This window comes from Sparus aurata, chromosome 2 (assembly GCF_900880675.1).
Source record: "Sparus aurata chromosome 2, fSpaAur1.1, whole genome shotgun sequence".
Classification (NCBI taxonomy): Eukaryota; Metazoa; Chordata; class Actinopteri; order Spariformes; family Sparidae; genus Sparus; species Sparus aurata.
In genome coordinates, this window is record NC_044188.1 from 9794706 (window position 1) to 9808923 (window position 14218).

The 14218-nt window shown below is 42.1% G+C and overlaps 1 protein-coding gene across 2 annotated transcripts in view; it reads left to right on the plus strand.

The window, feature by feature from the left end:
* pitpnm3 (PITPNM family member 3) overlaps window positions 1-14218 on the plus strand; it is a 101203-nt gene that overhangs the window by 27283 nt on the left and 59702 nt on the right. The window contains exon 3 of one of the 2 annotated variants that reach the window (XM_030396729.1): window positions 9709-9819. In XM_030396729.1, coding sequence (XP_030252589.1) covers window positions 9709-9819 — 111 coding nt within the window. The remainder of the gene's footprint in view (window positions 1-9708; window positions 9820-14218) is intronic. The other variant, XM_030396737.1, reaches the window with a different exon arrangement.

The following is a 14218-nucleotide window of genomic DNA, read 5'->3' on the forward strand; positions in this document are numbered from 1 at the left end:
CTGTCGATTACTGAGTGCAGTACAGTTCCGGGCTCATGGATGAAAATGTATGATTATGACTCCATGGAAAAGCAATCAAAGTTCATATGTGTCTTACCTGCCAGTTTATAACAGTTATTATCAAGAGTGGACAGGGAAAAGAACGGAATTGAGCATTTCTAACCGCACTCGGTAATCGTCGCATCGGGACTTCCCAGACCCGGAAGCTGATGGAGGAGAGTTTAAATCTGTTTTGTAGCTTCCCAATAGAAATCCAGCTAAGCTAGTGGAGTTTTAATGCCCCAGACTATGTGCTGAGACCCCATTTGTACTGTTGCTGAAGTTTGGTGCTGTTCTGAGCATTATTTGTGGCTTTTTGGTGGCGGTTTATATTTGGATCCATTTACTGCAGTGTATTGTTGTCGTGCGGTCGTTTCTGAGGTTGATAAAACTCCGTAAATTAGCGGTCTGCTAACTTGATCTCTCGAGAGGGAGTGTAACACAGTTTCACGGTGATTTAGACCATGGATTAAACTTACACCGGAATATCCCTTTAATGACGCTGGTGCTCAGAAAAAAAATGCTATCACGTGTCCGAACCGTAACCAGCTGTTCAATCGACTTTTTTTGTTTGTTTTCCTTTTCCGAATCAAGCTTATAAGTTGCATGCTAGTACAGCTGTACAGCTTGTTTAACCCTTTAAGGCAAAGTTGAGATTTAAACAAATTAAATTCAGTTCAGAGTTCTGAGCACTAAACACCAGACTTTTCTCAAAATGTGTTCACAGATGGTGAAATATTAACAATGTAAATCTGACTGTCAGAGAGAGAAGCAGATGAAAGATTCATCATCATCTGTGTGTGTTGTTTCTGATGAGAACCGAGACTGAGGTTCTCTTCTCGTCAGCCGCTGTTGTCGTGTGTCAGCCAGTGTTTTGTGTGACAAGGTGTGGAGCCAGCACAGCTGTTGGCTGGGCGGTCTGACGCTGTCATCTCTGTTGATCAACTCCTCTGACATCCGCACAGCTGCCACTGGCAGAGCCCCCAGTCCGTCGTCACAGCCGCCCTCGAGCTGCAGGCGGCGGCGATGAAGACAGAAGTGTATCACAGGCCGCTGTCAGAGCGGAGAGGCTCAGACCGACATGCGGACGCACAGAAAGATCAAAGTGAAGATATCGAGTGGCCTCGTGACCCCGTCCACCTCTGCCGTCACCTCTACTGTCAAACAGAGAACGCTCATTTCTCACCAGAGGCAGGTGAAGCTCAAGTTTATCTACCATCCAGACACAGGAGCTCTCAAATGTGAGTGTTCAAATGAAAGGAAGGAGATAAGGAGACATTTGAAGCTCACGTTGAACGAAGAAAAAGCAAAAATCCAAAGCAATCTTCTCATGAAAAGGTTACAATTTTCATTCCACTGCTTCATTCATGACATGTACTTAACTCCTATTGGGGTCGTTTGAAGCCGCCTGCTTGGTGTAGTTTTGCCTCGACCGAGCCTATAGAACACAGGCTTTTTAACCACTTACTGTGGAGAGAGCCATGCATTTATTTTCTTTGATTTTGCTTCACCAGAAAAGCACCATTTTACTGAATAATTTGTGCTCTCTTTAATATTCTCAGTCTGATCATATAGCTAACTCCGGCAGTAGCAACATCTCATCTTCATCATCTTGCTGAAAAAGGCTTAACGGGATTCAAGACTGAATTTTAAGTATTCGTTTAACAAGATGAAAATGACAGAAAAATGTGGGTTTGTTTCGAGGATCAGGGTCGGTTTTTTATTATTTATGAGATGTGAAAACGATATTCGGTCTTGTATTTGAAAATCTGATAAAAAAAAAGCTCCAGAAAAAAATGACATTCCTTGATAATTTAGTCCCGACGCTGGAATGAATTTCTGCTCATTAACTGTTCCAGTGTGTCGGATCAGGATCACAGTGCAAAGAGGTGCTTCAGAAGTACAGCATGTTCTGTGTCGCGTCCTCTCGTAAACGCTTTATACGTGCACAGCATCTTTCAGCAAAGTGCTCCAGCTCTGTCAGGGCTGCTCGTACCACCTTTTCCGCTCCGGTATCAGGAGGTATTTATGCGTAATTGCTTTCACTTCCTCTTTTTTTTTTTTTTTTTTTTTTTTGCTGCAGCTAAAGACTCTGATCAGTTCTAGTGAAAAAATGTAAATGTAAAAATCATACCTTCTACCCAGCATGCCTCTTGGATCTCCCATCACCTCTGTGCAACACCAAACTCCTGTTTTGCGTCACACACATGTTAAACAACGAGAGGTTGAAATGCTTAATTTCTTCATCAGGCCCTGTGTGTGTGTGTGTGTGTGTGGGACCCTCAGGCTGCTCGAGCGAATGCCAACCCAATCGTCGCATTGTTTATTGATGTGAGCCGTTGACAAATTTGCAGTCTGTTAATCCAGATTTGTTATTTGATGACATGAATTCAAATAATGAGGTGAATTGACAAATTGAGCCTGAAAGGAAATTCACGGCGTTGGCCGCTGCCGCGGTCTGATGCCATAATAGATTTGCCACGGGAGGTAAACCACGTTTGTATGCAAGCAGGACATCTATTTGTTACGAGGCTGCCAGCTCATTATATTGCTGTATTCCACTCTGCACCGATTGTGGATGCAAACTGCGGTGACTTTGTTTTGCCAGATGGAAAATCAAGTCTCTTGACAAAAGTTATTAATGAAGGTCAGAGTAATTATAAAACTTGCTGGTACATCTATACAGTTTATGCACATGGTTACTAGTAAATTGAATCAGACCACACAGGAATAATTTGACATTTCGGGGGGAAAAAGATCTTCTTGCCAAGAGTTAGATGAGATCCAACTCACTTGCTTCACTGGTCAATATGAAGCTACAGCCAGCAGCTGCTTCACCTCGCTTAACTTTGCAAAGGTGTGATGTGCTCCCTTTGCATATTTAAAGCCTGGCAGAAGACGGACAAACCAGCTGTAGCCATGGAAGTCAGAAACCCAAGGATTTTCAAGACTCATGCCTGGAAAAAATAAAGGCGTGTATGACCATCTTTGATATCATGGAAGGACAGAGATGATTTTTCCTTTGGAGAGGTGTTTTAGTTGCAGGAAACAAGCTTGAACGAGTCTCTTGACCTGCACTGCAAAATAAAGAATTTAGTCAAATATGATAATAATCAAAATGACCCCGAGCCCAGGGAGCTGAGGAACACAGCTGATGTTTAAGCTTCACAGTTGCAAGATGTGGAACCAATTAGTAAAACTTCTATTTTGTTATTGGTTGGCTGCAACTGCTGTTTGATTTCGGTTGAACAATTAAGCAGTGCTGTAAGGCTATTAGGGTCATGACGGACCCTATGGACCCATGGTTGGTTGGTTTGTTCGCATTATTACACAAAAACTGCTAAATGGATTTCCAAGAAACTTGGATGGAGGATGAGTCTCTGCCCAGAAGAGACCTCGTTGACCTTTAATTGGATCTTGATAAAGGTCAAGATCCTAGAATTATTTTCTTACTTACTAATTCATGGACCGTTATGAAAAAGAAATCCGGTGTATTTGAACAGCTGGTTTCTATGATTGAGTCCAGTCTGATCACGATGGAGATCATGATCTCATCTGTTTTGTTGTCCGACTGATCAGTTCTGGTGAGCTTAAATTATGGGTATGCAGTTATGTGTGGTTTAAAATGCCAGGCTAGTTTGATATTGGATCAGGCTTGATTGCATTACTGAGTGCAATTCCATTTTTTTTTTGTTCAGTTTTATATTGTACCAGAACACTGCGAAAGTGCTTATCAGAGAGAGAAGGTCGCGCACCTGGTGCAGTTTTGTACAACATGGAAGAGATTTAAGTAATCAGTGTTTACACAGAAAATGTTTGTGTATGCTGCCATTATATTATTATAGAAAAATTGGAATTGGCAGATCCGATTATTTTTTAGATTGGAAATATGAATCAGCCAAAAATTTGCATTCAGTGCATCTCTGCCTCAAATGGATCGAAGGTCACTTGATGACAAGAACAGCTAAAATAGAGCAGAGGCCTGAATCTGCATGTTTGATACGAGGTCACCTTAAGGAGAGCGGCCTCTGTGCTGTGCGTCAAACAAAAGCCTGACCGGAATTCATCTAAAACTTCTCTTGAAAAGCACTTTAGAAATAGGTTTACAGTTGACCGAATCTATGTGCACAAGGTTTGATTTCTTTTGTTCTTTCAGGGAGGGTTGTACAACAGCACCTCTGAGACTCAAAGTAAAGTTTCCAGTGACTAATGAGCTGCTGACAGTAGTGACAGTGGAGGGACCCCGAGCGTGCATTGGGATCACATCTTGAGTTCATGTTGTAGACTCCGTCGCTGTTGTTGTTTTGTAAGAGAGATGAATTCGATCTGAAAAGCTGGTCCTCACAAAGGTAGAAACTCAATAGCAAATAGACTTACACACGTCTTATTCCGCATTGATTTTGTTTGTGTGAGCTGTTGGTGAGTGAACGACAGTGTGTTCATCAGCCTGTGTAAAGACATCCACTCCATCCACTCGCCTGTCTTCATCTCAGCTTAATCTCACGTCTGTGTGACAGGCCCGAAGACGAGCGATTGAAAGATGAATCTTGTTTTTGTCTGTTTTTGTTGCATGTTTCATGGAATAGATTCATCAGCCGGTGTATTCGCTCAACCTCCCTGTATCTTCACTTCTCTTCCCGGAAAGAGACTTTGTTTTCATGCTTTTGCTTTTTGTGGCTTTTCAGCAAGTTATCTCATAAAGTTGCGAGCGGAGGCAGATTTAATGTTGTGGGTCGGTCGACTTCGGACCCGAAGAACTGTGGACTAGATTTTTGGCAAAAATCCAGATCTCGCATTTCTTAGAGGAGTGTTGTTTTTTTTTTTTACCCGCAAGTGGTGGTAAAGTGCAAAGTCCGGGTCCTCCGAGACTAAACAGGAATTGATTTATGCAGCATTTTTATTGGGAAATCAAAACAAGACGATGTAAATATAAGCTTGTTGGGAATTTGCTCGCTTTTGTGCTTGGAGAGTCCAGAAAAAGACCTCCCGCTTGCACCGAACACCTCCTGCTGTCGATTTTGAGCCACTGCAAACCAGACGTTTGCCATTCTGAACCCGTCCCTGCAGGTGGTGATTTCACTGATTACGTCTTTCTTTCCGGTTGAAGGTTTGTTGATCAGGGCAATCGGCTGCTGCAGTGTGTGATTCTTTTTGTTGCTGAAGAAATTGTTGCTGAACGGCATCTGAAAGACACGGACCCAGAAAGTACAGTTTATTTGCGGGAACATAAAAGACTTTAATGATTCACGTAGAGTGGGCATGGAGTGAATACAGATGGCTGAGAACATTACAGTTTTATTAACGACACAAAGTAAACAGCATACATATGTGTAATCACTGTATATAGGCCGTACGTACATTAAAAGACTGATACAAAATGTTCTTACACGGAGTGCTGCAGCTTGCAAAAGCACGTTATAAAAAGAGAATTAAATAGCCGACTGAACTATAATCCATCGGTAACAGAATAGCCTTGCCAAAGTGTCTGCTTTTGACCGAGCTGTAGAAACAGAGAGGCGCTGTAGAGGACAATGACTCTCTGCAAAAGCATGTATAGAGAAGACAAGACACTATAGTTTATACTGAGCCAGCTGAGATATTTCAGTCTGGACCAAAGTGGTGGTCTGAATGATTAACATCCCATGAAACCATTCTCACTTTACTAAAATATACATGTTTAACTACATGTGTGCATTTCTTTCATAGCCTGTAAGCACAAAGGACGAAGACCCGAAGAATTAAATCGCGTCTTTGTGACATTTCTTATTCACTTTTTCACAATCCGATTACAGCTGCATTGTCTGCTAGTGAGCTATACTTGCGGTGTTTCAATGCCATCCATCATCGGCAGCCTACTTACCTGACAGACTCGTTCCGTTTATGCCATTTTACAGGATAATCCCCAAAGCAATCTCATTTTCGTAAGTGCGTCATCGGAAAGTTGAACGGGCCTAGGATAAAGCCAGAAGTAGTATGTTTGTCGGTTCCACCGCTGCAACTAATGCATGATGATGAGATCGAGACATTAGAGTGGTGGAGGTCAGGCGAGGCGGTTTGGTCATTGTTTAACAATCACGGCGTCTCTTCCCCTGTCTTCTTTCCTGACACTTACTCACTGCGAGCTGACAGGTTGAAGGATGTTTCTAAATCTCTCCTCTCTCCCTCGGGGCTGTTGGCTGCAGGCACATCTCACACTTCTGTTTCTCTTTTTCGCCTGTTCAAATCCGATTTTTGCTCTGCTCTCCTCGAGCAGGCAGATGTGCCACCTTCAATTGGTCTGTGCGCTTGATTATTTGTGCCTTTTGTTTGTCTCATGGTGCATCTGATATCTGCGGATTGACAGGCACTAGTGTAGGTATTTTATTTTTTTTTGTATTCAGCTGAAAAACACTATTCTGCCTCTCAGAGGAGCTTCTGTTTTGGCTGCGAGCGTCTCTGCTCAGCTCTTCCCTGCAGGAGGTGATTCAGTAACCTGCTTTATTCCGGATCTGGCGTAAAACACTGCTTTGCATTCTGCCCGTATCCAGACACAGGCTTTCTTACATCCTGCAACGCTTTGTTCTGATCCAATATGCATCTCTCTGTGAGGCTCCATTTTCCCTGCGCTTGTCCGTGTATATTTGAATCTGCGAGTGTTGCGTCCCTGCATCATTTCATTATGCTCAGTATTGTATGACCAGAGGGGAGAGAGGGCACCGAAGGGGGTGAGGGAGTCGGAGCAGATAGCGAAAGACAAACTGTGACCAGTAGAGCGGCCGCTGTGTAATCCAAATAGACAGGCCGTGTAGACCTGCGTCAGAGTCTTTCAGAGCTGCCAGGCGGGAATGTGAGCGAGGGGAGAGAGCTCTGTCAGGTCGAGGATTTTCTTCCTGCATGACTCATCCTGTCTTCGACTGTCTTGGATGAAACTCTGTGACCAGTAGACAACTGTGTCGGTCATGCTGAACCACACAGCACACCTGGCTCGTCTTTGTGTTTGAAAAATTTCATATTCTCCGCTACATGAGAGCGTTCCATTGAGCGTGACATCGTATTCTTCCATGTGGCGGTTAAGACCTCTGCTCAGACTTAATTCAGGCGCTGCTGGGAATTACAGGAGATGTCTCACTTTGTGTGTACGAGGCAGCAAGGTGAAGGACGCCAAACGCAATGAGGCGGACAGGAACAGTTCACTGATTTAAATAGTGTCCACTGAGTAAAAGAGTATGAGAAAGTGGTGAGTCAGAATGAAGTCTTTTTCAGACGTCTGATGTCCAGGTGAAGTTTTTACTATCATTTCATCTTCAGCTACAGACGTCTACAGGACTTCTCGTCGTTCAAAATTTAAACAAAAAGTATTTATGAAGGCTACATCTTACTCTGTGCAGAAAAAAGGTACAAGATGGATCTGACACCCCCGAGCCTCAACCTCAGTAGCCTGCATGAGGCATTTAAACGAGTAAGAAGGATCGGGACCATCGTGGACGGTTGACTTTACCATTCACCACTGGTTCCTCTCAACCGGTTTGACTGTTCATGTTCGGCACCTAGAAGAACCAATATGTTAGTGATCTCTCCATATTCGGAGATATCAGCGCTTCAATAACTGATAGCCATAGCTATGAAAACACAACCGATGAGATATTCTGCGGAGCTTTTGAGCACTAGCAGCTCTGTGGAGGAATATTTGAGGAATCTTGTTTTGTTTGTTCCACTGATCAACGTGAATATCATTAGGAAACTGTTTGCTTAAAAGACAGATGAGTTCAGATCCCCATCGACATGTTATTGAAGATAAATGCATTCAGACAATCTTATTTTTGAGTCTCACTCCCAACTCGTCAAAAAAACGACGCTTTGGGATGGCGGCTGGACTCTCCTACATTCCCAAAGCGTCAGTTTTTGAGTCTCAAAAATCGGCTTTTCTTACAAATAAGACCTTTAAAGTTCCTCCCAACTTTGGAGACCATTCTGTCATCCATCATATACCCAGGACTATTGCATCATTCTTACTGTATGTAATATTTTCTTATCTGCATGGGAGCTTAGCACATTTCACACCAGTTACTGCCGACGCCATCGCCTCTCTTCTTTCAAGGTTAAACATTTCAATCATGACCCCATATATGTCACTTTCCAACAAAATCACCCAGCAGCAGGTCCTCTCAGGGAGGATGATGCAGTAGTTCAGACTCAAAAAAATACCCGGAGGTCCATCTTAATAAACATGTTACACTGCTGTCTTTTGGGTGTATTTAGTGTCCAGTTAAACATCATTAAAGCCAGATTTGCATTTTTATCCGCGCAGCTTGCAAGTGTTGGCACGCGCAGCACAATAGCTATTCCATTTGTGTGCAGCCATGTGAAAGATACGTGTTTACCAGACTCCTGTTGTTCCCCATGTTGTTGGCCGTCATGTGGCAGTTTTTGTTTACTTCACATGCTGCACATTAAGCTGCCCGTTCCTCTTGGCATAAACAGCGTGTACCGTTCGCTGAGCCAAAACCACACCCGACAGGCACCAGTCTGATCTGTGTTGTAAGTGTTTCCCTCTTCTGATGTATATATTTGTCTACTCATCCTTTTTTTTAACCTGTTTTATCTGCATGTATCCGTATTTACTCATCCTCTGTCGTATTGTAGATGTAGATGTGGTCCTCTTATTCTTCATGATATTATATTGTCTCATGGATTGGAAATGTCGGTCATAGTTTAGCACAGTGGAATTGCAGTTGCTCTCGCCTGTTGCGGCTGTGCCAGGGCCGCAGGTTGAGGATAGCAGACGCCAACATACATAACAAACTGATCTGAATGGCTAGTGACATTATCGGGGTGGAGCTGGACCTCTTGGTGGTGAAACCAGAATGCTGTCTAAGCTATGTGGCACAGTGCACAATTTCTCCCAGCGAAGCACAGGAGCATGTTCAGTGAAAGACTTATTCCACTGAGGTGCACAACGGAGCGCCACAGGATATCATTGCTGCCTGTGGCCATCAGACTTTTTAACTCATCCCTCAGAGTGTCTCACTCTCTGAGTCAACAGACTGGACCTTGCTCCCTGTGCAATGTCATGCAGTATTCTGCTGCAGAAACTGTTACGATTGTCAAATATTTCAGATACAAAGTTGCCACATATTATAGTTTTATGTCCTGATTTTGTTTTAGTTATTTTTATATTAAGTACTTTATTTTATTGGCACGTATTTTATTCATACTTATTATTGTTTCTTTCCCTATTTAAATTTAAATCTGCAGTGTGTTTTTATTCTAGAAGGAGAGACTGTAATTTCCCACACAGGAATCAATAAAGCATTTCTGATTCTGATCATATTTGACGTGAACTTGCATTGGGGAATTTGAACCGGCTGGATTCTCTGCTAACCAGCGCCTGGTTATTTAAAGTTACACCCGATGGCCATCAAGCACAGAGTGAATCGGATGAAGCATCAAGCCAAAGCATCGCCGTTTTTAATTCAAAGCGCTTATAATAGTGTCACTCTTGTCCTGATGTGCAACAAAACATTGATTTTCGTTGTCAACTGTTAAGTGATTTATTGTTTTGAGCTTTGACCAGCTTCAAGGACAATGGGTCGCCATGTTATTGACACGCAGGGAATGGGGGTGAGGAATGGGATTTTGTCTTTGGTGCACTGTCTGACTCCTCTTTGTGCGTGTGTGTGTGTGTCCCAGCAGATGTGATGGAGGGGAAGAGCGCCATTCTGCTGGGCATGAGTCAGTGGAACTCAAATGACCTGGTGGAGCAGATTGAGACTCTGGGACACATGGAGGACCAGTCACATGGTACACACACACACACACACACACACACACACACACACACACACACACACACACACACACACACGGTAATTTATAATCACTCTCACAATCTTATAAACACGATGAAGTGTGTGTTCTGCTTGCTCACACGTCCATAATGAAGGTTCAAATTGTCTGGAATGGGTCCTTCACTGACTGATGATGCTGGGGGTCTACAGATGGACTGTAGCTTCTATTTAAAGGTACATAATGTCATTTTTGATCAGGGGATAGAAAAGGGTGAAGAAAACTACCCTGACTTCACACTATGCTGAGTCATTAGCCATGCACATATAGAAAGTGTCACACACGGCAGGTTTCACATCAGATAGTGGAAAAAAAAAAGGACTTGTAAACATTTAGTTATTGCTGTTTTGGATGAGCATGAATAAACATAGTCACACACTGCAGCGAGCAGGAGATAAACGTAAGGCTCACTGAGATCCAACATGCAGATATGTGATGTGTTTCCAGCTCAGTACTCCTTCTCGGTCTTTCGTCGCTGCCTCAGGAAGACACGATGTGCACGTCCTTGTTTGTGCTCTGCTCTGTCTCTGCCGCAGCGTATTTGTGCACATCTAAAGCATCACTTGAACCAAAATTCACTCTTCGTCAGCAAAGATGGTTACAATCTTTTTCACTTCTCTTTAAGGGTGACCATCAAAATTTCAAACAAAAAAACAGACACGACTACAAATGGGTTGCACGCAGATGTGTGTGGACGTTCAGCTTCCTTTTGCTCTGTCTTCTTGTCCGAACCCTTCCACATAAGGGCATGAGTAAATGGGGCGCTGACAAAATAAACATGGGAACATTTTCTTCCCTGCTAAATGAACAGATTTTCCTCTTTCCTTCTTTTATTTGTAGTTTGATTTCTACCCTCCCCTAATGCTGTCACATCCAAGCCCTGAGGACTAATGGGGCGACTTCTGTTCTTCTTCATTTTTTACTGAGCCAGAGATTGCAAGACTTTTTCTTGAACCTGCCTTCAAGAAAAAGCATCTCTCTTAATTCAGTAAAATAGACAATGTCTAAATCTGCAGTGTTTGTGTGTTGATGGTAGAAACGTCCAAAACAATACAGCAGACAGATGCTGTGCCTGTGCGGAGGAGCAGAAATATCTGTGAACCAGGACTATCATGTTTCAGCAGGTTTCTATCTGAGTCATCAACACAGACTTTAAATGATGTGATTCTTCTAATGAAGTGAAGTCTTCCGGGGAGGTGGTTATTGAATTATGAAAGTCTCTGGTGTGATTTTTTTCAACCACAGTAACTGAATCACTCATTGCCCAGGGACTCGACAGAACTGTTTCGTTCAGACACGATAAGACAAAGTTGAGTTTGTGCCTTCGCAGGTCATGAATCAGAGCTGGTGTTCATGCAGAACGCTGGGCTTTAACAGAATCGTTGAACTCCCACAGCACGGGGTTTCATGTAAGAGAAAATTTGGTTGTCACAAGTAGATTTTTTTTTTTTACTTATCACTCTCCATTATGGTTTTAGGTCAAACTGTGAAAACATCAATTTTTCTGTCGCTGGCCTCTGTAGAAAAATGATGCCTGGAAACATTTGAGAGTTAAATTGCTACTTCAGTTTACCTATTTCCTGCAGAAATATGAAGAAATGACATGGTTTAAGTCCACTGTCTCTTTTCAGTTGTAGGACATTTTCACATTTATCTCAAGGCTTCATACGAAGCTTTAGCAGACGTCACAAAGTAGAATACAAATGGATTGAATTACGTGATTTAGTGGGTTTTGACATGATTGACAACATGTGGTTTGATGCCCTTTAGGAGCCATTTTGTTTGTATGCACTTTTTATGAATATTGTCACTGGGGTTACTGTCACTGGGGTTATTTTCCTTATGTGTAACACCAGTTAAATGTTGAAAAATAAGCCAATTTTCAGACATTTTGCGCTTCCAAAAGTGGATGTTTCTGTAGAATGAGCCTTTAAGACTTGTTAAGGTTAAGTTTTAATGACCAACATATCTTATACAGTTTCCAAAATGGTGACGTGAAACACCACAGGCAGGCAGGTCAAGAAACAAAAAGCGAGTTCTGATAATGTTAGCTGAAGTGCAAAAATGTAAAAATGCAGGCAACAACACTGGCATGAAACAGGCTGCTGAAAATCAAAAAGAATAAAGAGAAAAACTCAAACTAAAAGTACAAAGCAGGATGAAGCTCGGGAGCTCCGGCAGGATGAAGGCAGCAAAAAGGGTAGAAGGGCAGAAAACATGAGGATCAAACCCAGTCACACTGGGAACAAAACAGATATGAGCTGACAAAGAGAGAGTACTACAGAACTAAATACAGAAGAGAGGGAAGACTAATACGAGGCAGCTGAAACTAATCTGGCAATCAAAAAATGAAGGGAAAAACACAAAGACAGGAAGTGGAAGGTAAAACTTAACACATGAGGATAAATTCACCAAAATAAAACAGTAAACAACTGAACCAAAACAACAAATCATGACAGTAATGGTACACAAAATCCAGGGTTCAGTACGAGTTCAGCATTTTGGGACAGAAAGCCACAAAATGTCCCAAATGCAAATGCTAGATTTCTTTTTTTATTGTTGGCCATCAGACAGAAGTGCAAGTTACGTTTTCTTCCACCTAGTTCCACTTGAGATAGCTACAGCCTGTGGTGCATTAAGCAATCAACAGTCTCACATAGGTCATATTTTTGTGAAGGGAAACAAATGTAAATGTGATGTAAATGCCAATTGCTCTCTTCTTTCTTCTTTAAATGTCAATTACAATCTGCATTCACATCTAGACGCTGCTGTTTTTAGCCTCGACCTCGTGATTGACCATCCCAGTCGCCAGAATAAATATTAGTGAGCTTCTGCAAAACCATAGATGGGCTAAAACTGGATGTGTCTTTTTTTATCTTCTCTCTAAGAAAAAAAGATTATTACATAACATCTAAGGGATACACCAAGTGCATCCACACAAACTGAATAATTACGTAAACATTTCAGGAAGGAATATAAAAATATCCAGTGGCGTGATTCAAACTGCGGTCGTCCGTTTAGCAGCCTTGGAGGGTTGTCATAACGCCACCACCTTCCTGTCCACCTCCTGCTGTGACAGGTGGCTAATAAGCTTATTACACCCCTACCATACTGTGTACAGAAATAAAGATTCATATCAGGGTTTTTAAACTATTTAGTTTAAAGTTATAGTTTCTTTTTTCTGTGACCAGCCAAATCTTGAAGCTTTTTTTTTTCATTACACAAAACAAATCTATGATCATGACATTGTTTCATAAAATATTGTGCTTTACAGCTCCTTTGTCTTCCCCATCCGCATAGCATGGCACATGGTCTCTTGTTTTGTTTACTGATAAATGGAGCTCCTCTCGTCGTTAAAGGTCAGCTCTGAGTTTTGACAAACTGGAGCGGACGCTTTTAATCACTGCGATTCAGTGAGCGTGCAGTCCGGTCCTGCAGAGATGAAAGAAGCCGCTCCGGCAGGGATGCTGTACTAAGTCGTGTGGCGATAACTGAGAAAGTGGGTACACTGTGAATATTTTAAAACCCCCACACACCCCATGAACAGACCGCTCACAAAAGCTGTAATGACCTGTGAAGTCAGAGTTAGTGTAGCGCTGCAGAATAATGTTAACAGACGCTGCGCCTGTCAAAATAAAGGTAACAACAGTTTTTCATGAACAAAAACGCAAAGAGCTGCCCCACTTGTTAAAGGAAGGAATTGAATTTCTTCTAGTCCGTCTTAAAGCATTTTATTTTTGTCAACAAATCCCAACATCTACAGTAAATCAATCCCACAGTACTAATGAAAATACAGAATATCACCACTTTATTTTTTAGTATACTACTCAGATGTCATGTGTACGCCAAAGGTGTCTCTGTAATCAGCCTCAGCAGTCTGAGATAAACATATCAATCATCTAAAATTATGATGTTTGTAGTTTAAAAGTGTGTCCCTGGACACTGTTTTGTTGCAAATGTGCGGTGGGGAGATTCCTATTGGCTGGAACTTGAGGGTTTGTTGCCAAGATAAAAATACAGTAATAAACCCGTGTACGACTGCCAGGACAATCCACTGATTCAGCTAACTGAGTTTTGTGTGAACTTAAGAATGCCTTTTATAATACATTGTAATATAATAATAATATAATACCACACCTATTCTGAAAACTGTCCTGTGAGCTCATTCATTTGGCATCATTAGTTGAAGTGGCTGTCATCTTTTCATTTGTACTGTACATGTCATGAGGTACTTACCATTTTGACATTTCTACAAAACGTGTCATTTCACGTTCACATTACATGTTTATTACCCGACTTTCGTGTCAGGAGTGCGATAGTGATTCTAGTCTGTGCTTCCAGCGGCGTTATGAAA